Source organism: Trichomycterus rosablanca, chromosome 12 (assembly GCF_030014385.1).
Source record: "Trichomycterus rosablanca isolate fTriRos1 chromosome 12, fTriRos1.hap1, whole genome shotgun sequence".
In the NCBI taxonomy this organism is placed as follows: domain Eukaryota; kingdom Metazoa; phylum Chordata; class Actinopteri; order Siluriformes; family Trichomycteridae; genus Trichomycterus; species Trichomycterus rosablanca.
The window spans coordinates 39208487-39232391 of NC_085999.1; the positions used below are offsets into that span (position 1 = coordinate 39208487).

General features: G+C 39.4%; 1 protein-coding gene across 1 annotated transcript in view; it reads left to right on the forward strand.

The window, feature by feature from the left end:
• Positions 1-23905, forward strand: part of abca12 (ATP-binding cassette, sub-family A (ABC1), member 12) — an 82648-nt gene that overhangs the window by 11913 nt on the left and 46830 nt on the right. Inside the window, exons 4-23 of the mRNA XM_063005731.1 lie at positions 2772-2899; positions 3032-3108; positions 5862-6041; positions 7129-7322; positions 8847-8965; positions 9192-9295; positions 9717-9839; positions 13345-13496; positions 13810-13940; positions 14032-14150; positions 14316-14533; positions 15456-15586; positions 15751-15868; positions 16566-18719; positions 19192-19304; positions 20513-20580; positions 21669-21817; positions 21904-22034; positions 22552-22676; positions 23486-23662. Coding sequence (XP_062861801.1) covers positions 2772-2899; positions 3032-3108; positions 5862-6041; positions 7129-7322; positions 8847-8965; positions 9192-9295; positions 9717-9839; positions 13345-13496; positions 13810-13940; positions 14032-14150; positions 14316-14533; positions 15456-15586; positions 15751-15868; positions 16566-18719; positions 19192-19304; positions 20513-20580; positions 21669-21817; positions 21904-22034; positions 22552-22676; positions 23486-23662 — 4711 coding nt within the window. The remainder of the gene's footprint in view (positions 1-2771; positions 2900-3031; positions 3109-5861; positions 6042-7128; positions 7323-8846; positions 8966-9191; positions 9296-9716; positions 9840-13344; positions 13497-13809; positions 13941-14031; positions 14151-14315; positions 14534-15455; positions 15587-15750; positions 15869-16565; positions 18720-19191; positions 19305-20512; positions 20581-21668; positions 21818-21903; positions 22035-22551; positions 22677-23485; positions 23663-23905) is intronic.

Genomic DNA, 23905 nt, shown 5'->3' on the forward strand with positions numbered 1-23905 from the left:
CATTTTCTTTTCTTTCAAAAACTCAGAACTGTGAGCAAGCAGCGCTGAAAATAAATTCCACAATAGAACAGCGGACACGCCCTGCTGGCATACAGTAACCTCTAAACCCTGCTTACAGACAACAGTCAGTCAGTGATGGTGTTACTGGGCGTGTGTTCCTAATTACTGGTTGAAGCTGATAGAAACAGTTGGGACAGTGTTGAACATGCAAGTAAAATGGTGTGTTTATATTATATTTGTGTTATTTTCAGTGTTTAAGTGTCAAAAACAGCTTCATTATTTTACATGAGACTAAAATATCTGCAGCTCCACGGGACCATGGACGCATTAACAGGTTCTCCAAACATCCTTATGGGAAAAAATACCTCGAAACTCAACGTCAGTTGGTTCTGGGAGTGGCGTTGAGTTTTGAGGTTGTTTTTGACACTTAAACACTGAAAATAACACAAATATAATATAAACACACTGAAATACAATTACAAACAGTTACACATCAATAAAAATACAATAAAAGCTGCACTTTAGTTTTACTTCTTTATTGTTTCCTGACGCTTCTTAATGCTGGAGATGCTTGATGTTGGAATACCGTATTCCCTTCAGCACCGGCGCATTCACATGAGAAGCTGTGCCGTTATTTCCTATGAAGTGTGACGGCGATGCACAAAACTTAGCGTGACTTACTGTAGTAAAACAGCGAGTGAGGAATGTGATTAGTGGAGGAACTTATGAGCAGTAATAATGAAGAGAAGTTTAGTGCTCCTGTCTCCTTCTTTTACTACATTAAACCACGTTAAGCTTTATTTTCAACCAGAAGCGTTTTATTATCATTATTTGTAATCGCCTACGTTGCTGCATATTTGTAAAATTGAATAAAAAAACACAGCACTTAGTAAATGAAATGTTATTGTGTAATTTCCGCCTCGTTTGCTTAATTACGCAGTTCAGTCCAGTGTTGCTCTTCTGGTTCAACTGGTTTTGAAATATAGCTTAGGCCATTAAAAAAGTACAAATAATTTCCCCCTTTTCACCCAATCCGGTCGTATCCGACTGTGTAAGAGCTTATCTCTCGTTCTCTAAAAATCCACAACCACTGGGCCACAGACTCTTCAGTAATAAAATAATAGAAAATATAACCGAGCTCCTGCTTACTAACAATTCCACTCCCTGTTTATCTGAGTGATTGATGATCTATCGTCCACAGTGTCGTGTAAACTCAGATTTTCTGATTTTACTTAAATTAAACATACCCACTTCCCTCTGAACTCATTCTCAGCGCACCTGAAATCTTCTGCGTTCGGCGGCTATTTTTAGTTTCTCCAGAGCCTGGGGAACGTTAATGTTTTGAGTCGGGGGGGGGGAGCTCGGATTACGAGCTATTTCTTAAATAGCTCGTAATCCGTAGTTTGGACGTCCCTGATCTAGGCAGTCGATGACATTCCAAACCCCGTGTTCAGCCTGAGAAAGACGTTCTGTTTTAACAGGATCCTGCACAGATTGAGTCTCAGACTCGTTTCTGTCGCGTCTTTCTAATTCCTGAGTGAAAAACGAGCAGAATACCGGAACGGAGTCGCCCACCCAGAGCCGACTGCTTTTCTTTAAGCCATCACTCATGTTTGCAAATCATTTATCTTTAACAGCTCTGCCATTCAGCTTTGGGTTTTGCATAATTTACAAGCTGGACCCACCTCACAGAGCAATCTCATGCATTTACGCTTAAAAAAACAGATTAGGCTTTAATAATCGTGTCTTTAACTCCAACCTGAAGAGCCTGTTTTTGTCAAACACATCAGCAAGGCTTTGTTAAAAACTGCCAAATCACTCTTATACATGCTTTTCTTTATGCATTTTCTCCCTTTTTCTCCCAGTTTAGTCGTAGCCAGTTCCTCCAATGCTCCACCGACCCCTTCTTATTCTCCCGTACTTCGGTGGATGTGAGGTCGGTCTCGCGCCGATCTCCACGTCCCTCCGCTTCTGTACAGGCACCTCGGGCCACTAACCAGGGTCCTTACAGTGCCTCAAAGACCCCGCCCCAGTTTTTTATTTAGTCCCGTCTTTTCCCACCCAGCAGACTAACACGCGATTTTGTCTGCTGCACCGTCTGCACTGCCGATCGTGCCCGTTAAGGGGTGCCCAGCCGACTGGTAGCAGAGCTGAGATTCAAACTCTACAGAATCAAGTCCAGAATGAACTAGCAGAATATCATATGGCCGCCTAACCCTCCTATTTCTATCCGGGCTCCGGACCTGCACTGAGAGTGCACTGACAAGCGCACCTACCAATAGTTAGGGTGTTTCAGCTATACGCCCAGGACATTAGCCAATCCAAAACCTAAATGTCACATTTAAAACCATGGTGTAATATGGAGTTGAACTTTCTGGAAGTGGTGGTGGCTGTGGTAGCTCTCCGGTTAGGATTGTGGGCTGGTTATTGCAAGGGTTGTGGTTCAAATCCCACAAACAAAGCCCCAAATTGTCATTTTTGGGCTCTTGAGCCTCTGCTTGGATTGTACTCAGTCATAATAGTAAGTTGATTTGGTCGATTGTTTGAATACTTCTGAATTAAGTCTATATAATTTAACACAGCAGTGCATACCTACAGCGAGCATTAAACCACACAGAAGAACACACTATACTCTCTGTATTTCTCTGCCGCTAGTCCATCCAATGCAAGGAAGTCAAACCCTGTCTGACGGACACCACTTGTGCATATTTATATAAAACTGAGTCCAGTTTCTGCTAGTCCAAACTCGTCTCTCTCTCTTTGTTTTGCAGCCCATCATGGTCGTTTCATGGTTTACCCCCTCTAGAGGAGCTGCGGGCGGCCGGCCTAGTGCACGAGGTTTCAAAACGAGACACGTCCAACCAGTCACAGATCCTGCAGCAATGGGATAAAGTGCTCAGTCAGTACCCACCCTGTTTTTCCTCTTATCCGTGTTTAAAATACCATAATCACATTTTTTTATATTAAGGTTTTTCAGGTTTGCAGAAAGAAGGACAGATGATTTACGTCTTTTTGTGTTTTTATTTGAAAGATTCCAGCGTTCAGGTCTCATCGAACATCTCCTCCTCCATCATGAACGCTTTCAACGAGACCATACAGGCCGATCAGGTTCGTGACCAAATGTTAATCATTAGCGATTCTGTCGATGTCATGTGAGTAGGAGGTAAAAATTACAACATTCAACCGACACGCTGACATTTACTCAACATAGTTTCCTTATTAATCAAACTGAGCTGAATCGAGCTGAGTAATTCATGGAAAATAGGCTTTAAAAATCTGATTTGTTTCATAAAAGCTGATAAAGGTCTAGTTTTTATTAAAAAATGACACGTTTTTAATCTAAAAATACTAAATATATAAATATATAAATATATTCGCTGACTTCATTTCTCAAATGAACATGTGACGTTTTAAAAACACATTTATATTTTATTTATAAAGTTCACAAATCTTAAGGCTTTCTAACAAGTAAATAAATAAGCAGCTATTACAATTATATAACGTAGATTAAAAATGAATTTTGTTCATAACATTTTGATTTAATAGATCGTAAGTGATGCTCTGTGACTTTATTCGTTAATTCACTGACTGTTTTACCACCATTTTATTCTGGTCAGGGTCACGGTGGGTCCGATTTATGGGCGAAAACAACCTGGACAGGTCGCCAGTCCATCAGAAGACACACAAACACACAGACACTTTTTATTTTTAACATCTTTAATTAACCTGACTGCATGTATTTGGACTGTGGGAGGAAACCAGAGCACCCGGAGGAAACCCACACAGACATGGGGAGAACATGCAAACTCCTCACAGTAAGAACCCGAACTGTCTGGCAGGGGAATTATACCCTGGACCGAGCCATCGTGTCACCCTATAAAATGTTTTGGGTCAAATACTAAAAAAAAAAAAAAATGATATTACTACTAAATATATATGCTGATTTTATTTCTTAAATATAACATTTATATTTTATTTATAAAGATCACAAATCTTCAGGTTTTCTAATGAGTGAATAAATAAGCAGCTATTATATAATAACAATTCATATAAAATTATAAAATGAAGATTAAAAGGTAGGTAATTGGAGGAATAAATAAATAGAGGTAGTCTCAGTTTAGTTTAGTGGCCTTGTTATTTTGTATATATATATATTTATAATTTTCCTTCTTTAGATATCTAGATATATGATTTATTTTCTAAATTTGTCTTTAAAAAGTACACTTTTGTAAAGCTATATTCTGAGTAAAACAAATTAAAATACATTAGACTTTAAACATTAAATACCTAATAAAATAATGTATTTATTTTCAGCTGACAAAAAGCATTTTTTAACTTTTAATTTTATTTTAATACAATAAAAGTATGATAAACCTAATAAATTAAATTATATTAAATCTAATAAATAAAAGTATAATAAAACTAATAAATAAAATTATTTTAAATCTAATAAATAAAAGTACAATAAAACTAATAAATAAAATTATATTAAATCTAATAAATAGAAGTATAATAAATCTAATAAAACAATACAATAAACCTAATAAATAAAGGTACAATAAACCTAATAAATAAAAGTATAATAAAACTAATAAATAAAATGATATTAAATGTAATAAATAAAAGTATATTCAAACTAATAAATAAAATTATAATAAACCTAATAAATAAAAGTATAATAAACCTAATAAATAAAAGTATAATAAACCTAATAAATAAAATTATATTAAATCTAATAAATAAAAGTATAATAAACCTAATAGATAAAATTATATTAAATCTAATAAATAAAAGTATAATAAACCTAATAAATAAAAGTACAATAAACCTAATAAATAAAATTATATTAAATCTAATAAATAAAAGTATAATAAACCTAATAAATAAGTATAATAAACCTGACGTAAGTGGTAAACGTAAGCGATACTGAAAATGTGAAAAGGAAAACATGTTAAAGCTCTGAGCTCTATAGAAACAGCTCAGCGGACTCTCCATAGGTAAATAACGAACATAGCGAGAGGCTTATAGCGGGATTTTCTCTTCTAACACGAGTTATTTTAGTCAGTAAATGAGTTGTTTTGTAACCAGTGTTACCACGACATTACTGCAGTAATCTGAACTGTCAGCGTACACAATAATGCTGCTGTTACACAACAAAGAACCAAAAACTAAAACACAGAGAAATTTCATCAGATAAAACAAGGAATGATGTTTGTGTTCTCATGTTCAGAGATCTACTCTGTCTGTGAAAGCACATTAGGGTTAGGCATAAAAATAGGGTTAAGGTTTAAAATCGGGTTAGGACTAGGCTTAGGATTAGGTATAGTGTTAGGGCTAGGGTTAGGAATAAAAATAGGGTTAGGATTAGGATTAGGGTTAGGAATAAAAATAGGCTTAGGAATAAAAATAGTGTTAGTGTTAGGGTTAGGGTTAGGGCTAGAAATAAAAATAGGGTTAGGGATAGAGTTTGGGTTTACAATAGAGTTAGGGTTAGGAATAGGGTTAGGGTTAAGGTTGAGATTGGGGTTAGGGTCTAGGATTAGAATGCTAGGGTTAGCATTAAGATTAAGGTTAAGATTAGGGTTAAGGATAGGGTTAAAAATAAAAATAGGGTTAGGATTAGGGTTAGGAATAAAAATAGGGTTAGGGTTAAGGTTGAGATTGGGGTTAGGGTCTAGGATTAGAATGCATTACATCTACCATCATTTAATCTAGGGTTAGGGTTAAGGTTAGGAATAGAGTTAGGAATAGGGTTAGGATTAGGATTAGAATGCATTACATTTACCATCATTTAATCAAACTGTATTTAATTTAATGAATTTAATATCTCTAACATCTTAATATCTTTTCTCTTCCTTTAGGACACGTTGAGCTCCATCCTGGACTCTGCCAGTACCCTGAAAGAGGCCGTTTGTGGTCTGTCCATGTCGGCCATCAACATGTCAGGACTGCAGGGATCTGAAAGAATAACCTCGGGTCTGACCCGGTTCTGCACTTCTAACGACCCGGCGCTGGAAATTTCCCTGTCGACACTTAATCAGGTGGAGCCAGACGTCCCACATGACCACAAATCACCAAAAATATTTACCTGTTTAACCATTAATACATTCATTATAAATCTTTATTCTTAATTATAATAGAGACATAAATCGTATGGAGCAGCGCCAGGGCTCTGACGATTATAACAAATTTTATTAGAACGCACCTGAAACAGACTCTGCTGTTACTGGATAGTTACGTTAAAGTAAATAAATGGAATAAATTAGCACCTCTGTGACCAGATTTCAACATAAAATGCACTCTGATTTCATGGAAGGGAAATTTTGGCCCCCAGGGGCCCCCATGGACACCAGAGCAAAGAAAGAAACAATACGTTTTGATAAGTTAAATAGCTTTAATCATCACCATGAGTCCTTTATATATTTTCTCCATATTTAGTCATAACCCTCCGACACGTGCGCTCCACCGACCCCTCCTTATTCACCCTTACTTCCGGCTACTAACCAGGGTCCTTACACAGCATCAAAGACCCCACCCACTTTGTAGTCCCATCTTTTCCCACCCAGCAGACTATTGGCTGATTTTGTCTGCTGCACTGTCTGTACTGTCTGTACGCTGATTGTGCCCAGGTAGATAATTCACGAAAAACACACACACACCCTCCGAGCGCCGCCTCGTTCCTGGTCCTTTGACCGCAATGACATAAAATCCTTTGAGTTAAGCTTTATTGTGAAGATGACACACCCCATTAACCAAACCAGATTCTTTCAGTCCAACAATAGGCGCCGCACCGCGTCATTGTATGTACGGTGTACAGCGGAATATTAGCCTTGCTAGAAATCTACATGAAAGTGGTGTTTAGTCACATACCAGTCGGGCAAAGTCACGGGATATCGGCCCACGTCCTCTTGGCGAAAGGTCGCCTCTTTGTGCCCTCTCTCTCGACTTAATCCGTTTATACACAGATATATTTAGTTAATGCGACGTGGGTGTACAAATACTTTCATTAGCGGTCCTTTTAGACCTTTTAGACTGTTATACGTCATCCTACACTCCCGAGAAGAAGGCATGTCTAAATTCTTAGATGATCGGCCTTATGAGTTCCGTGTTTTCTCCTTGTGTTGGCAGATGATGGTTCAGGTGCTGCTTCAGGATCCCCAGAAAGCCATCGAGAAGTTGGAAATGGCTGTGGGAACCATAATCCAGCTCCAGAAGCAGACGTCGCTCTGGGACTTCCTCCTGGGTCTGCCAGACATCTTCCTGAAGTCCACGGAGCAGGAGAGGGCCATGGCTGTCGCTAATGAAATAATGAGGCTGAAAGGGTGGGTGACTGGTGGAACCGCCGACCAAGAGCTTCTCTTTACTAGTAAAATGACTGGGGATGAGCTTGTTGGACATCCCATCCCAAAACCATAAGTCTGAGACCAAACCAGAGTTTGTATGGTCACTAATGCTGGATAGGAATTCCCAGTTTGCGATTACTGGTTTAATTAAGTCAGGGCTCTGTCCAGTCCAGTAAATCTGCCTCACAGCAAAGCCATCCATGTTTTTATATACCCTACATCACGTATTGGAATGCAGACTGGCCTTCACGAAACTGTTTCCATGAAACTAATAGTATGTAATTGGTCTTAATTAAGTGATTTAATAAACCTGTTTGCAGTGGGTGTGGCTGAAACACCTGAACTTCATCCACACCCCATCAGAGTCTCCCAAATCCCACAGCAGACACCAGTCTGGGAGACTAAGGGTCAACACAACCATATTCTAAGTCATATAAAGTCATATAAAACAGCAGCTGACCATGTTCAGAGGAGAACACTAACTGACCTAATCCATAATTCCAAAGCTATCAGATGACCTTTACTGGCCTTTAGAAATAGGGTTAAAATAGGGTAAATTGACCGTTACTTCTTTAATGGACAAGAACATTTATATTTAATATAATTTAATTTAATTCATATTTAATAAATAATGCTACTTAATTTTGTAATAAAATGAATAATTACTAAATTACTAAAATTACAAAAAATGACTACAAATAATAATCAATTCATATTTTCAGTTTTTTTAACTAATTCTATTATAATAATTATTTTTATTATTATTTCTATTATTATAATGATTTTAATTTTATTATTATTATATATTATATTGTTAATATTATTGTTATTGTATTATTGTTATTATTTACATTATTATTATGAGTAGTACCATTATTACTATTATTTTTATTATTATTATTTATATTTTTTATTATTATTATTATTACTATTATTATTATTATCATTGTTATTATTATTATTATTATTAATAACAATAATAATTATTATTGTTGTTATGTTTATTATAATTATTATTATTACTATTATTATTATTATTATTAATAATACCATTATTATTACTATTATTATTATTATAATTATTATTATTATCATTATGAATATTATTATTATTGTTGTTGTTTTATTATAATTATTATAATTATTATAATTATTATAATTTTTTCAATTATTATTATTATTATTATTATTATTATTAGTAGTAGTAGTAGTAGTATTTTGCCAGCTCTCTCAGGTACACCAGTGTGCCTCAGCATTATTTTTGTCCTCATGGAGAAACATGGCATTTTATCTTTACTGGATTTAATACAAACACAAACGTTGCTCTTGTTCCTTCTGCAGTTTGGTTGGTCATAAATTGGTCGTAGATTTATACAGCGATGCTCTTTGGTGCCCAGGCATTAGAATATTATTTTACCCTGGCAGCACCTACTTTTTTGCTTATTGGTACCTAATAAAAATGTTAGCATTGTAGTAACTGTATTATAACTGTATTGTTTCCAGGACCCTGATCTCTATTCAGAGCAGCTTTAAAGAAGCGAACGTCTCTCTGGACTCGGTGAACCCGTTTATCAACAAGAGCATCAGTGTCCTTAACTACGCTGGTAAATGGAAGGGAAAAAGTACGTTTAATCTTTATCTGTTTTTATTCTTCTGTCACTTCAGCTTCATTATTACTGTTAATTATTTTAAAATATATGTGAAGACGTATTGAGTTGTTGGTCAAAGAGACGAGTTTGTTCTACTGATTTAGAAAAATAATAATTAAATAATGTGCAAACATTTTAACACAAAATAGACAAAATAGACTGAATTCTTAATGATTTGCTTTTTTTTATTACTGTACAGATGTGAACATCTCACTGTACGATGTTCTGAATCCACCCAATGGGTCTGAGATCAGCCTGGAAATGATGTCAATGCTTCAGAAAATTTATATTCCTCTGGATAAGGTAAAGCAAAAACAAACAACCATGATTTGATGCTTTTTTGATCCATCTTCTGACGTTTTGATTCATCTGTAATACACACAGTGAAAGGGAGGGAAGAGAGGGAAGGCTTGAGAGGATTCCCCATAAATGCTGCTCTGTGCGCGATACGGGTTTCTATATTAACCCCAGTATGTTAGTTTCTATATTAACCCCAGTATGTTAGTTACGGCCCTCCTCGGTTGAAAGAGTGGTCTGCAGCAGAGGTTGAAGGGAAACATACATAATGTATAAAATATAGAATACCTTAGGTGTGTTAGAACATTTAGCTGTCAGTATATTTATATCTGCTGCCCTGTGTATTCTGACACCTGAATGAATGAATGAATGAATGAATGAATGAGTGAATGTACAGGTGAACATGTGACTGTGTTTTGTGCTGTAGGTGTTTGTTCTGGAGAGCAGAGAAGAATTCTCTACATTCATGTGCACCAACAACTCTTACTGCGACGGCGTCCAAATCGACACGATATACGGCTGGATAAGTCAGGAGAAGATCGCTGAGCAGGTACATATTTCACATGATGAACAGATCACGAACGCTCGGCTAGACGAACAAATCAAAGATAAACATCTGACCGGGTGAAACGTCACATTTTTCTTCTACTAGCTTTTATTTTTACACTATGGGAACATGTGCATCACAGCGCTGTGGTATTTAATAACAAATATAACTACATCACAAAAGCGTGCAGATCTCATTTCAAAGCCTCAGTCGTTCAGACATGAGCGAGGAGGGTTACTGATGCCCCAGACGCTTCAGGGGTCAGAGTTCAGGCTCTGTACCGTTACAATCCCTCCACACCCAAACTGTTTCTTCATGGAGCTCATGTTGTGCTCCGGGTGTAGCAACACCAAACAGGAAACCACATTTCACTGTGGGGCGTCCTGTCATCCTGTAAACCCAAATGCATTTCAGCAGTCCAGAGGTGGTGTGCTTTACACAGCTCCAGCTAGTGATGATAAACTTTCTATAGTAAAGTAATACTTTCTATAGTAAAGTAATACTTTCTATAGTACACTATAGTAGTATAGTACTTTCTATAGTACTCTGTATAGTATTCTATATAGTAATCTATAGTTGTACAATACTCTCTATAGTACTCTATAATAGTACAGTACTCTCTATAGTCATCTATTGTTGTATAGTACTCTATAGCAGTATAGTACTCTCTATAGTAGTTTAGCACATTCTATAGCAGTATAGTACTCTCTATAGTAGTTTAGCACATTCTATAGCAGTATAGTACTCTCTATAGCAGTTTAGTACATTCTACAGCAGTATAGTACTCTCTATAGTTTTCTATAGTAGTATAGTTCTCTCTATAATACTCTATAGTAGTATAGTTCTCTGTATAGCTCTTTATAATAGTATAGTTCTCTCTATAGCTTTCTATAGTAGTATAGTTCTCACTATAATACTCTATAGTAGTATAGTACTCTCTATAGTTTTCTATAGTAGTATAGTTCTCTCTATAATACTCTATAGTAGTATAGTACTCTGTGTAGCTCTTTATAATAGTATAGTTCTCTCTCTAGCTTTCTATAGTAGTATAGTTCTCTCTATAATACTCTATAGTAGTATAGTACTCTCTATAGTTTTCTATAGTAGTATAGTTCTCCCTATAATACTCTATAGTAGTATAGTACTCTGTGTAGCTCTTTATAATAGTATAGTTCTCTCTCTAGCTTTCTATAGTAGTATAGCTCTCTATAGTACTCTATAGTAGTATAGCTCTCTATAGTACTCTATAGTAGTGTAGCTCTCTATAGTACTCTATAGTAGTATAGCTCTCTATAGTACTCTATAGTAGTATAGCTCTCTATAGTACTCTATAGTAGTATAGTTCTCTGTATAGCTCTTTATAATAGTATAGTTCTCTCTAGCTTTCTATAGTAGTATAGTTCTCTATAGTACTCTATAGTAGTATAGCTCTCTATAGTACTCTATAGTAGTATAGCTCTCTATAGTACTCTATAGTAGTATAGCTCTCTATAGTAGTATAGTTCTCTCTATAGCTCTTTATAATAGTATAGTTCTTTCTATAGTATAGCTCTCTATAGTACTCTATAGTAGTATAGCTCTCTACAGAACTCTATAGTAGTATAGCTCACTATAGTACTCTATAGTAGTATAGCTCTCTATAGTACTCTATAGTAGTATAGCTCTCTATAGTACTCTATAGTAGTATAGCTCTCTATAGAACTCTATAGTAGTATAGCTCTCTATAGTACTCTATAGTAGTATAGCTCTCTATAGAACTCTATAGTAGTATAGCTCTCTATAGTACTCTATAGTAGTATAGCTCTCTATAGAACTCTATAGTAGTATAGCTCTCTATAGTACTCTATAGTAGTATAGCTCTCTATAGTACTCTATAGTAGTATAGCTCTCTACAGAACTCTATAGTAGTATAGCTCTCTATAGAACTCTATAGTAGTATAGCTCTCTATAGAACTCTATAGTAGTATAGCTCTCTATAGAACTCTATAGTAGTATAGCTCTCTATAGCTCTTTATAATAGTATAGTTCTTTCTATAGTATAGTTCTCTATAGTACTATATAGTAGTATAGCTCTCTATAGTAGTATAGTTCTCTCTATAGCTGTCTATAGTAGTATAGTTCTCTATAGAACTCTATAGTAGTATAGCTCTCTAGAACTCTATAGTAGTATAGCTCTCTATAGTATAGAACTCTATAGTAGTATAGCTCTCTACAGAACTCTATAGTAGTATAGCTCTCTATAGAACTCTATAGTAGTATAGCTCTCTATAGAACTCTATAGTAGTATAGCTCTCTATAGAACTCTATAGTAGTATAGCTCTCTAGAACTCTATAGTAGTATAGCTCTCTATAGAACTCTATAGTAGTATAGCTCTCTATAGTACTCTATAGTAGTATAGCTCTCTAGAACTCTATAGTAGTATAGCTCTCTAGAACTCTATAGTAGTATAGCTCTCTATAGAACTCTATAGTAGTATAGCTCTCTATAGAACTCTATAGTAGTATAGCTCTCTATAGAACTCTATAGTAGTATAGCTCTCTATAGTACTCTATAGTAGTATAGCTCTCTAGAACTCTATAGTAGTATAGCTCTCTAGAACTCTATAGTAGTATAGCTCTCTATAGAACTCTATAGTAGTATAGCTCTCTAGAACTCTATAGTAGTATAGCTCTCTAGAACTCTATAGTAGTATAGCTCTCTAGAACTCTATAGTAGTATAGCTCTCTAGAACTCTATAGTAGTATAGCTCTCTATAGAACTCTATAGTAGTATAGCTCTCTATAGAACTCTATAGTAGTATAGCTCTCTATAGAACTCTATAGTAGTATAGCTCTCTAGAACTCTATAGTAGTATAGCTCTCTACAGAACTCTATAGTAGTATAGCTCTCTACAGAACTCTATAGTAGTATAGCTCTCTACAGAACTCTATAGTAGTATAGCTCTCTAGAACTCTATAGTAGTATAGCTCTCTATAGAACTCTATAGTAGTATAGCTCTCTATAGAACTCTATAGTAGTATAGCTCTCTACAGAACTCTATAGTAGTATAGCTCTCTAGAACTCTATAGTAGTATAGCTCTCTACAGAACTCTATAGTAGTATAGCTCTCTACAGAACTCTATAGTAGTATAGCTCTCTACAGAACTCTATAGTAGTATAGCTCTCTACAGAACTCTATAGTAGTATAGCTCTCTACAGAACTCTATAGTAGTATAGCTCTCTACAGAACTCTATAGTAGTATAGCTCTCTACAGAACTCTATAGTAGTATAGCTCTCTACAGAACTCTATAGTAGTATAGCTCTCTACAGAACTCTATAGTAATATAGCTCTCTCTATAGTATATAATTATAGAGATAACTACAGTATACTACTATACACCTGTTAGCAGCTGCTGTGGCCGAAACACATGACTTTAAACATTAGAAGGGGCGTCCCGATACTTGTGTTCCTGTAGTGTATAGACCTGGTGTATAAACCTGGTGTAACCCCGGTGTTCTGTGTTCAGGTTCTCTCAGCCTGGAGTAAATCCGCCTCCACCACAGATCTCGCCTTCGTTAAAAGCATGCTGGGTAATATCCTGGGCAATTTTTCAGACGTCATACCCAATACCCTCTTCAGCAGCATCGCCACCCAGGCACAGACGCTTCCGGAACAACTGTGAGTACCGGCACGGAGCACTAATGGATTATTTAACCAGCCAGTAATTCAGCAATTAATAACACCTAATAAGCTGTAAAAATAATGAGGTTAGGCTTTGAGGTCTTCAAAGCCTAACGTATAGATGACAGGAACTTTTCTCAGCTAATGTTTTGAGTTCGAATCCCACCTGAGGCCTGTAATGTGTCAGCACAGGTGATTTATTTGCCCGGAGAGTTGATACGTATAGAAATATGAAACATGTACAAACAGAAGCAGGTTATATTTTACTTTCATTTCATCTCTATTGTTTTATGTTCTGACCTCTGTGTAGACTCCTGGGTATCGGCAGTGGCATGATGGGCGTGATGGCTGGACTCTCCGGTCAGGGTTACGTTGATGTTTACCTGAAACAAGCTTATGCCTTCATGCAGACTGCCACCACTGCCATGGAGGCTCAGCTGGGTACTTCACTGATTATATAGAACTTATAGATGATAAAATAAATAAATGTTTTTATTAATTATTATTAATTGTATTTCTGTGTGTTTTGCAGCGTTTATTAAACCTTTACTGCAGGATGCTGAGACTCTCATGGCGTCTTTAACACAGAATAAAACAGCAGCATCTATTAACAACCAGCTGATGGATGTAGTTCAGGAAATGGAGATGAAGGTACGCTGTAAATGAACCCTTGTAGACGGGGAGTACTGCACCACATGTATGTGTGTATTTACTACAGACACTTTCTTGGTTTTCTCCCGTCTCCCACTGACATGCAGAAGGTGGATTGGTTGGAGCCTGATAAATAATCACGTTTGTTATGTTTCCTTCGTGCAGGTGAATAAACTATCCAGCGTGACTGAGGGATCTTCGGGGAACACAGTTACTCTGTCCATGATGCTGCCCGAGTGGAACAGGTTAATGACCACCGCGCAGCAGTACAGCTCCGTAATCCAGCAGTTCGTGGGTAAGCTGCTCAACGGCGCCCCCACAGGACAGAACAACAGCAGCGCGGCCAACGGCACAGTGGACTGGTCCAAGATCCTTCTCACCAGGTCAGAAACACAAGATTACATATTACTGCATTAGGGGGCGGGGCTAATTCAGAAATCTGATATAATAATAATAACAATAATAATAATAATAATAATAATAATAAACATTTTATCAATCATTTGTGGCATTTAGCAGATGCTTTTCATCCACAAGTGACCTCACAATTATGACTGAAAACAATTCAAGTAATTTAGAGTTAAGGGCCGTGATCAGGGGCCCAACAGCAGCAACTTGACAGTGCTGGGGCTTGTACCGACAACCTTCTGATTACTAGTCCAGTACAAGCGCTTCCCCTATAATAACAATAATAATAATAATAATAAAATAATAATAATAATAAAATAATAATAATAATAATAAATAATAATGATAATAATAATTATAATGATAATGATAATAATAATAATACTAATAATAATAAATAAATAATACTACTAATAATAAGCAATAATAATAAATAACTATAATAAAATAATAATAATGATAACATAATAATATTAATAATAATAATAAAGTAATAAAATAATTATAAAAAATCATAATAATAAAATGATAATAATAATAATAATAAATAATAATAATAATTAAATAATTGTAGTAAAAAAAAAAAAAAAAAAAAAATAATAATAATAATAATTAATAATAATAATAATATGTAATATGGCCAAAAGTATGTGCACGCCCCACAATATTCTTCACACCTATTTCTAAGAGGTGTATAAGATTAATGATCAATTCAATTTGAACACTTGGCTCATCCAGCATGATTGTGTCCATGTACACAAAGCAAAAGGTCTCAAAACCTAGTGAGCCGCTCTGGTTAGACAGTGATCCAATCACAATAACAGTACGGACGTTGGTTTATATACAGAAGCTATCATTCCTACCTGTCGTTTATTTATTGATTTATTTATCTTGCAGGGGTTTGGAGGAGTTAGCAGTGCTGGGGTCGCCGCTCCAGAACAGCAGTGATTGGTCGGCCATGGAGCAGTACCTCCAAAGGGCTTACTGGATCATGACCTTCACACCAGATTCCAGTTCAGCACCAAACTGTGAGTGATCCTCAGAGATATAGAGCTAAGAGATAATGCTGATGCATGTGTGCTATCTTGGCAGCTGAAACCATGTTCTTTTTAGAGTGATTTTGCGATGCTGGCAGGTGGAAGGTGATAAAACGCTTCACGTATGATCAGCTCGATTAAATTTCTGTCCGCAGGCACTTTCAGAACAAACGGGACTGATTGCGAGATGATGGCATTTTCATGGGAGAAGTTCATCTCGGTGCTCGGATCTCTGATCCGGGACGTCAACCAGGATCCAGCTGCTGTGCTCAGGTTTGACATTTTAATTACCCTCGTTTACATCAATCAGCATGTGATGGTTTATTTATTTAATATCGTGATTGGGCGCCGGTGATTTTTGCTTTAAAAGAAACCAACGGATCACTCATCTGCGCCTCCGTGCCCCCTTTGTGAGCCATAACTGGCACGGCAGACGAAGCAAGATTCTAAAACCGGACCCAGCTGGTATTCGGATCGTTAGTGGTGCTTCAAAGAAAGAACTAAGAAACAAAACTGGTCCAAGTGTTCCTTTGTGGTAAAGTAGTTTCAGCGCTGCTAACAGCCGACCGGGCGCCTACACAGAAAATAATCGGCTTGTCTGAGGGAGGAGGGTCGTAGGGATTCCTCATAACTGCTGCATTACGCCCTCTTCTGGCTGATCGAGGCGCTGCACAGAGACGGGGGATAACGGAGATCAGTGCGTGACTCTTCATGCGCGATACGGATCTCTGTGCAGGGAGAAAGAAGCGGTCGGTACTGCACACATGTCGGAGGGGGCATGTGTTAGTTACAGCCCCCTTCTGGTCGGGAGTGGATACGACTAGATCGATTTTTTTGGAATTCTGCGTCTCACAGCATCTCCCACAGTGCCCCTAGTGGTCAAAAAGAAACCCATATGCCTTTAATCAGGACATTCTGGCATCTGATTATATCTGTAATATAAGTCATATTCATATTTTCTGCACTGTAGACCCATCCAGGGAGTGGAAGCTCTGACAGAAAACACCATCATGATGTTGCTCCAGGACGTCCTACGTGGCCCAATGCAGGCTTTTCCCGGCGGAAGACCACAAGACCTCATGTCAGGCCTGACCGATCTGATCAACCAGAACATTCAGCTTCTCCTGTCCAACGCGACCACGCCCGATCTGAAGGAGGACGCCCTGCTGGCCATGCTGAACAACACCCTGGAAGCCTTTGGCCTGGAGAAGCTGAGAGAACTGTGGTCAGAGAGTAAGAACGGCGTTGACCTGAACTCTCTGGTCATGAGCATCCTTCAGTCCGCTCAGCTGCCCGGCAACGAGGGGTATTTCGGGGTCCTGGATCTGGTCCTGAGGGGACTCGGGGAGGCCTTGTTACCTGAGCAGCAGAACCAAATCGCGGGGATTCTGAACGGCACACACGGCCTGCTGGGAGACCTGGAACGTTGTGGTGTGGACTGCCTGTCTGAACTTCCTCAGGTCCTCCAGACTCTGTCTTCGCTCAACCAAATGATCACCCAGAAAGCAAAGTTCAACGTCACACTACCGCTGTTCAAGAGCAATCTGACGTTATCCATGGTTGGCCATCTTCTTTCCATTCTGCAACCGTGGAACGTGTCCGGATCTCCTGCGTTTACCAATGACGTCAACACGGCCTTGGGTCATCTCCAGAAACTGTCATCTTTACCCAGCGTCAGCAACATGACCTTTATTCAGGCGCTCAAAGCCTTGAATATGACCCTCGCTGACTTGAAGCCGCTCGCACAACTGTCCAATAATTCCGCCCTGTCTTCGCTTGTGTCAAACATCAAGGAGATCATGAACATCTCAGACTGTCTGAACCCAACATCTCCCCAAGAACCCATCGACTGCACCACGAAGCTCGTAGACGCGGCGATCGGCTTCCTCAAGCTCGTGCCCATGCCTCAAGGTTTCCAGATAGACCTGCCGTCCGTCCTCAGCCTGGCGCATGAGCAAGCCATGCAGTACGTGAACATGTCGAGTCTCGGGTCCAAACCCTTGAAACTCACGTACGAGGTCATAGAAAGCACTCTGTCCAACATCAGACAGAACCTCCAGAGTTTGGGCGTGAAGAACGTGACCTCGATCAAATCTGAGCTCGACGTGCTGGAAGGACTTCTGAAGCTGGCGTTCGACAAGGACTACCGGTACCCGTACTACCTGCTCAATTCTACGCTCATGATGGAGCAGACGTATGCGCAGAAGATGTACGGTGAGATCGCCAGCTGGTACCTTCAAAAACTGGAGAACGCTACTAACTCCAGCATGTTCGCCGAGTTCCTCAAGCCGTTCATTCGCACGGTGGAAATGATGGTCTCGACGAACGCGGCAGAGTCCAATTTCTTCTCAATGGCGGCCAACCAGATCAAGAGTCTGATCGGCAACGTTCAACCTCCTCTAGATGGTGCAGATCTGACTCGGATCAGCGATGCAGTAATGACCCTAGTGCAGGGGGAACTGAACATGATGAAGATGAGCCTTGAGATTCAACAGGATTATTACAACTCCATGGGTCTACAAGCGAACCTAACCATCCCCACGCAGATCGAAGGTCCGGTCACGGACTACCTCAAGTTCGCCGAAAGTTGGATCACCAATCCACAGCTCAAGCTCGCCCTTGGTGACGTCCTCCAATGGAACAATACCAACGTCACCACCGCAGGTATGGACCTGGAGCAGCTGATCCAGGCTGCAGCTCCTCTGCTTTCTCCCGAGGAACGTGAGTACATCAAAAAGCTCGAGCAAGTCTCCCAGGCTCTGAACCACGCCCTGCAACTGGGCGGTACCCAGGACGGTCTACGGAGTGAGAACTTTACCCAAGCCGTCATGGATGCAGCCAGACTGGCGTTGGAGAATTTCCTGAACGGTTCAGTGATCTATCCAACATCTGCACCCGACCAAGCCGCAGAGGCTCTTCAGATCTCACTGGAGCTCATCCTGAACCAGAATTTAAGCTACGCCCAATCTCAGGGGCTCCTGAAACAAGCTGCACAGAGGATGGAAGACTTCATCCGTGCTCTGTCTCCAGAGACCGCCAAAATGTTGACGCCCGGCATCCAAAGCATCGCAACTTACATCAACAGCATCTCACAACCTGGAGGAACAGACAACTGGAATAAAGTGTGAGTAAATCATTATTATATTTTATTATTATTTTAAGAAATCTATAAAAACTCATGGCTAGGAGTTCAAGAAAGTACAACAGGTCCTAAATTCTGGAATGGAAGGAGAGCAGTACCTCAATAAGCAGCAGTTTGAGAGTTGAGAGTTGGTAGCTGGCACGCAACTAGGTACATTTAGTAGGTGGGAATCAGCAATGACTAAACTAGTAGGAACAAAGACATCTGGCATTGCTGAAACGTTAGGTTGACACCTCATCGGTCCATCATGGTTCCTCTGTTTTGGCCTAGGGATCAGAACGAATTGACACACACATCTCAGATCTAAGTGCTATAAGATCAGAGGACTTAAACCGAGGTCACCAGCTCCCACGTTGCTCTGCGACACCTACTCCACCAGTCGCACCTCAGCGCCAACCACAACCTCAACCAAACCATCCCCATTAACTGTTCACGTCTTCTTCTTCTGTTCCAGTGTTGTGAGTTTGATGGAAGGAGTTCAGGACTCACTGCCGTTTAACAGCTCAGCCCGGGATTACGTCTCCGTCTTCCTGGATCTCGCAAACTCCGTTCTGCGGTCCAACCAAGGTTAATAACACGCTCATAAACGTTCAAGTCGCTTCCTTTGCTCCAGAGATTTTATTTAGGACATTTTATCAGAATTTTTCATGTATTCATGTTTTTGGATGTACTGTGTGGCCCATCTGAGACCCATAAAGGTTCTTAAAGGTTCATGAAGGTCCAGAGATCAGTGCTTTAATACTTTATTCATCAGAATTCTGCTATAAAAGAATGATTTAGATTCTGGATGTGAATCTAAGTGCTAGAAGGTGGATTATATAACATATTTACATTTAAACGTTTTATTTACACAGTTGATAGAAAATCATTTATTTTAAAATTTACATTTACAGAATTTATCAGACGCTTAAATCCAAAGCAACTTACATTTGTGACTTTGTACAGTGCAAGCAACTGTGTGGCCCAACTGGCAACTTGGCATTAATGGGGCTTGAGCAAGCACCCTTCTGATTACTAGGCCGGTGCCTTAATCAGTGAGCTACCAGTCATGTCATTAAAAATACAAATAATAATAATAACAATAATAATAATAATAATAATAATAATATAAACAACAACAATATAATAAATGATAAAAAACTAATAATAATATTAATAATGTAATCATACAAATAAAAAACTACTACTATAAAGTAATATTAATAATAATAATGATAATATAAACAACAAAAATAAATGAAAAACTAATAATAATAATAATAAATAAAAATACTACTACTAATAAAGTAATAATAAAAATATTAATTAATTAATAATAATAACAATAATAATAAATTATTATGAAGTAATAATAATAATAATAAAGAAATAATAATAGTAATAAAATAATAATAAAGAAATAATACTACTAATAAAATATTAATAATAAAATAATTATAATAATACTATAATAACTACTATTATTAATAATAACGTATATATTTGTTATATACTTTCTTACATTTAGCAATGAGGAAAGTTTATTCCACCACGTTTGTTTATGTTATGTTATATATTTTACTTTTATATGTACATAAATATAAATAAAAAAGTTGGTATTTATGATCATTGGCTGGTTGTCTTTTATTAAATCCTTCATTTATTTTCAGTTGGATTCCAGTCAGAAGCATTAATTTGCTGATTAAAATTGTGTTTTTTAATATTTAATACAGGATTATTTGACTTTGTTGTTGTTTGTTAGGTTCTTATCAGTACTTGTCGTGTGTTTTGTTCAGGTAACGTGAGTTTGTGGACTGATCTGGTCGGATTGAATCCCAGGAACTTCGGCAATGTGGCCCAGCAGGTGAGACGACTCGGTTTGCTAACGCATTTTTTTCCGACAGCAGGAATGAACTTTGTTACGGTTATTATTGTGAGCACGCAACATAAAAAAAAAGCTGAAGAGAAGGTCCTGCGGTCGAATTCTTGGTGCAACACCACCAGTGCTGACACCTCGAGCTCACCAGTTTCAAACGGCTTTGCTAATGGCTGGCCGGGTGCCTACATGGGCAATAATCGACCTGTCAGGGGGAGGGAGGGCTGGAGTTACGACCTCTGCTGGCTGATCGATGGTACTGCACAGAGACGGGGGATAATAGAGATCAGTGTGTGACTCTCCGTGCATGATACGGCTCTCCACTGCACACATGACGTAGAGGCATGGCTGGATTACTGACCGGGCCAGTGGGGCCAGCGCCCAGGGGCCCTTGAGGTCAGCGGGCCCCGGGGGGGCCCTGGCCCAAAACATTTTGCGATGCCTATCAACATTTATGATACAATATATTTTTTATTTCCGAGGGCCCTCCATTTTAAGGATCCTCTGACTATTAGGGACTTTGACCCCAGGGCCTCTTGGGGGCCCTAGCCATGCTTTTGGGGCCCCTAGCCATGCTTTTGGGCCCTAGCCATGCTTTTGGGCCCTAGCCATGCTTTTGGGCGCCCTAGTCATGCTTTTGGGCCCTAGCCATGCTTTTGGGCCCCTTATGAAAATGGATGAGGCGTTGTGGCACTGCTCTGACTTCGACTTCTGGCTATTAGGGGTCCTAGGAAAGAGGGGGGCATATTTTTAGAGGGCCCTGGTTATGAGAGCCCCTACCAGGGGGCCCTAGAGAAGATGGGGCTATGGGGCCCTTGACTTCCATAGAAGTCGTTTACCATGGCTCCTTGACTTTCTAGGGACCTACAAATTGCCAGGCAAGCTACCATATTTCATAACAGACGTTTTGTTGCAAATATGCCCAGGGGCCCAGACTATCCTTAATCCGTCCTTGCGTAGAGGGTGTGTAGGTCTGCAGCAGTACGACTAGTTTGGGAGGATATTTGGGTGGGAAATGCATTAAAATCACATCCTGCTACTAAAGAAGTAATTTGTACTTTTTTTTTGCACTACAGCTCGGTAAAATCATGGACACCGTGCTACCGCTGCTCACTGATAATCAGGAAATGGGTATGACACTCAATTCTGCACAAGCCGTAGCAAAATCTGTCCCAGTACTTATGGAGATTTTCTCTGGAAGAGGCAACCAGACCACATTTCAAGGGTAACCCCACAGCACCAGGTCTTCATTTTCGCAGATATTTGGACACAACACGTGCTTACCTGTGGATGTTTTGTTTTGCTCAACAGGTTGGAGAACGTGGTGACCGGCGCCCTGTCGGGTCTGGCATCGACACCCGTGTGGGGCACTCTGCCGTCTACACTGGGCATGTTGAATAACATCACTGCTGGCATGATTCCGAGTGTGCGGGCTGAAACTGGTAAGAGACGTGAAGTTTTCCCATTAACACGACTCAAGATGGTCCTGTAATCAAGTAAAAATATTTATTAAGACGTGTCTTCCTCCGGGGCGGCACGGTGGCTCGGTGGGTAGCGCTGTCGCCTCACAGCAAGAAGGTCCTGGGTTCGATCCCCAGGCGGTGCGGTCCGGGTCCTTTCTGTGTGGAGTTTGCATGTTCTCCACGGGTCTGTGTGCGTTTCCTCCCACAGTCCAAAAACATGCAGTCAGGTTAATTGGAGACACTGAATTGCCCTGTAGGTGAATGTGTGTGGGATAGGCTCCAGCACCAACCCCCAGATCGGTACTGGACATCAGCTAATCATGTGCATGTAGATGTCAGACCGGCCGATAGCACCACTGAGAATTGAAACAGTCCTCTACAGTCCCAGAATAAACAGCCTAATGTATTTTTTGTTTGCATTTTAAACCCATAATGGCTTACAATACTTACAATAAAGTTTTTTAAGAACTTAAATCTCTCTTGTTTTTTTGTTTAGATCTGATCAACAGTCTCTCGGGGGTTCTGACGGATATTTTCTCTGCGGTGAACTCCAGCGACGTGCCGCTCGTCCTCCACGCCCTGCCACAGGCGCTCCGGGCCACCATAGGGGCCGCCCTACAGGTCCGTCCTCCTGTTGTTTGCACGATTTGAGGGCGTGACGGTGTTCCTCTACCTGTAAAGAATTTAAACCATTGAAGTGATTCGAGTGAAGCGCAGAGGAAGTGCCGCGCTGGTATCTTGATGTGATCTCGACTCTGAACGGTTCCCTCGCGTGTCGGTGTATCTAAGAATCTGGGACTTTTTTATTGATGAATTTTCTCCCGATCTGTAGCGCGTCCTATTTTCACCAGATTGCGTTATGCTTCCTCTCTACTGGTGCTGACCCCCGGCCCGATCGAGGAGAGCGAACTGAAACCCCCCCCACTCCGACACGTGTGCAGTACCGACTGCATCTTTTCACCAGCACGAGGAGAGTTCATATGCGGATCGGCCTAGTGTACGGAGAGCCTGAGCGGCTTACCGAGCTCTTTCTGACCTCGACCCCACCAAACTACTCTGGGACGAATTAATATGTAATTGCAGGCTAGGTCTTCTTGTCCAACGTGTCCGCAAACACACTCTAAAAGTCTGTGGAAAGTCCGCCTTGAAGAGTGGAGGCTGTTATAGCTGCAAAAAAGGGTGTAAATGGACTACAGACTCATCTCACTCAACGTAAAGTACAAATTATGCATTAGGACGTGTATAATTGTTAATCACGCATGACTGATGCGTCACAAGTGCTCCTGCATGCCTCGCGCCCCACTTACCGGCCACACTAGGTGGCGCAGGGGAGCACAAGACACCAGTCGGCTGCTACGCCCATGAATATGATCATGAACTTCATTTTCTTTATCCATACGTCTAATCGACTGATTGTGTGTCTCCGACAGTCCCCCATGAAGGGTCAGACGGTCAACTGCAGCGAGGTCCAGAAAATCTGGGATCAGGTCGGCCAGGCAGCGAAGCTTAACATCACCGTCTTCCACGACTGGTGTAACACTGACCCCACATCGCTCACCAATTCCTACCAAACATCTGCACATCTACCGACACCCCAGAATATGACGGTAAGATTTACCGGGGACATTTTTACCAGTTTTGTTCTAATATTTTAAGATAAATAGTAGAAATTTGCTGGACATAGTGGAAATTAGTTACTGGACATCCTGCAGGTGAATTACAAGGAATATTAGTTTTACTGCTGTCAACATACGAAAAACTGCTCTGTACATGCTTTGCATCAAGAAAATGACATTTAGGATGTCTGAATTAGCATCATTATAGTTTAAAAAAGTCAAATAAATATATCA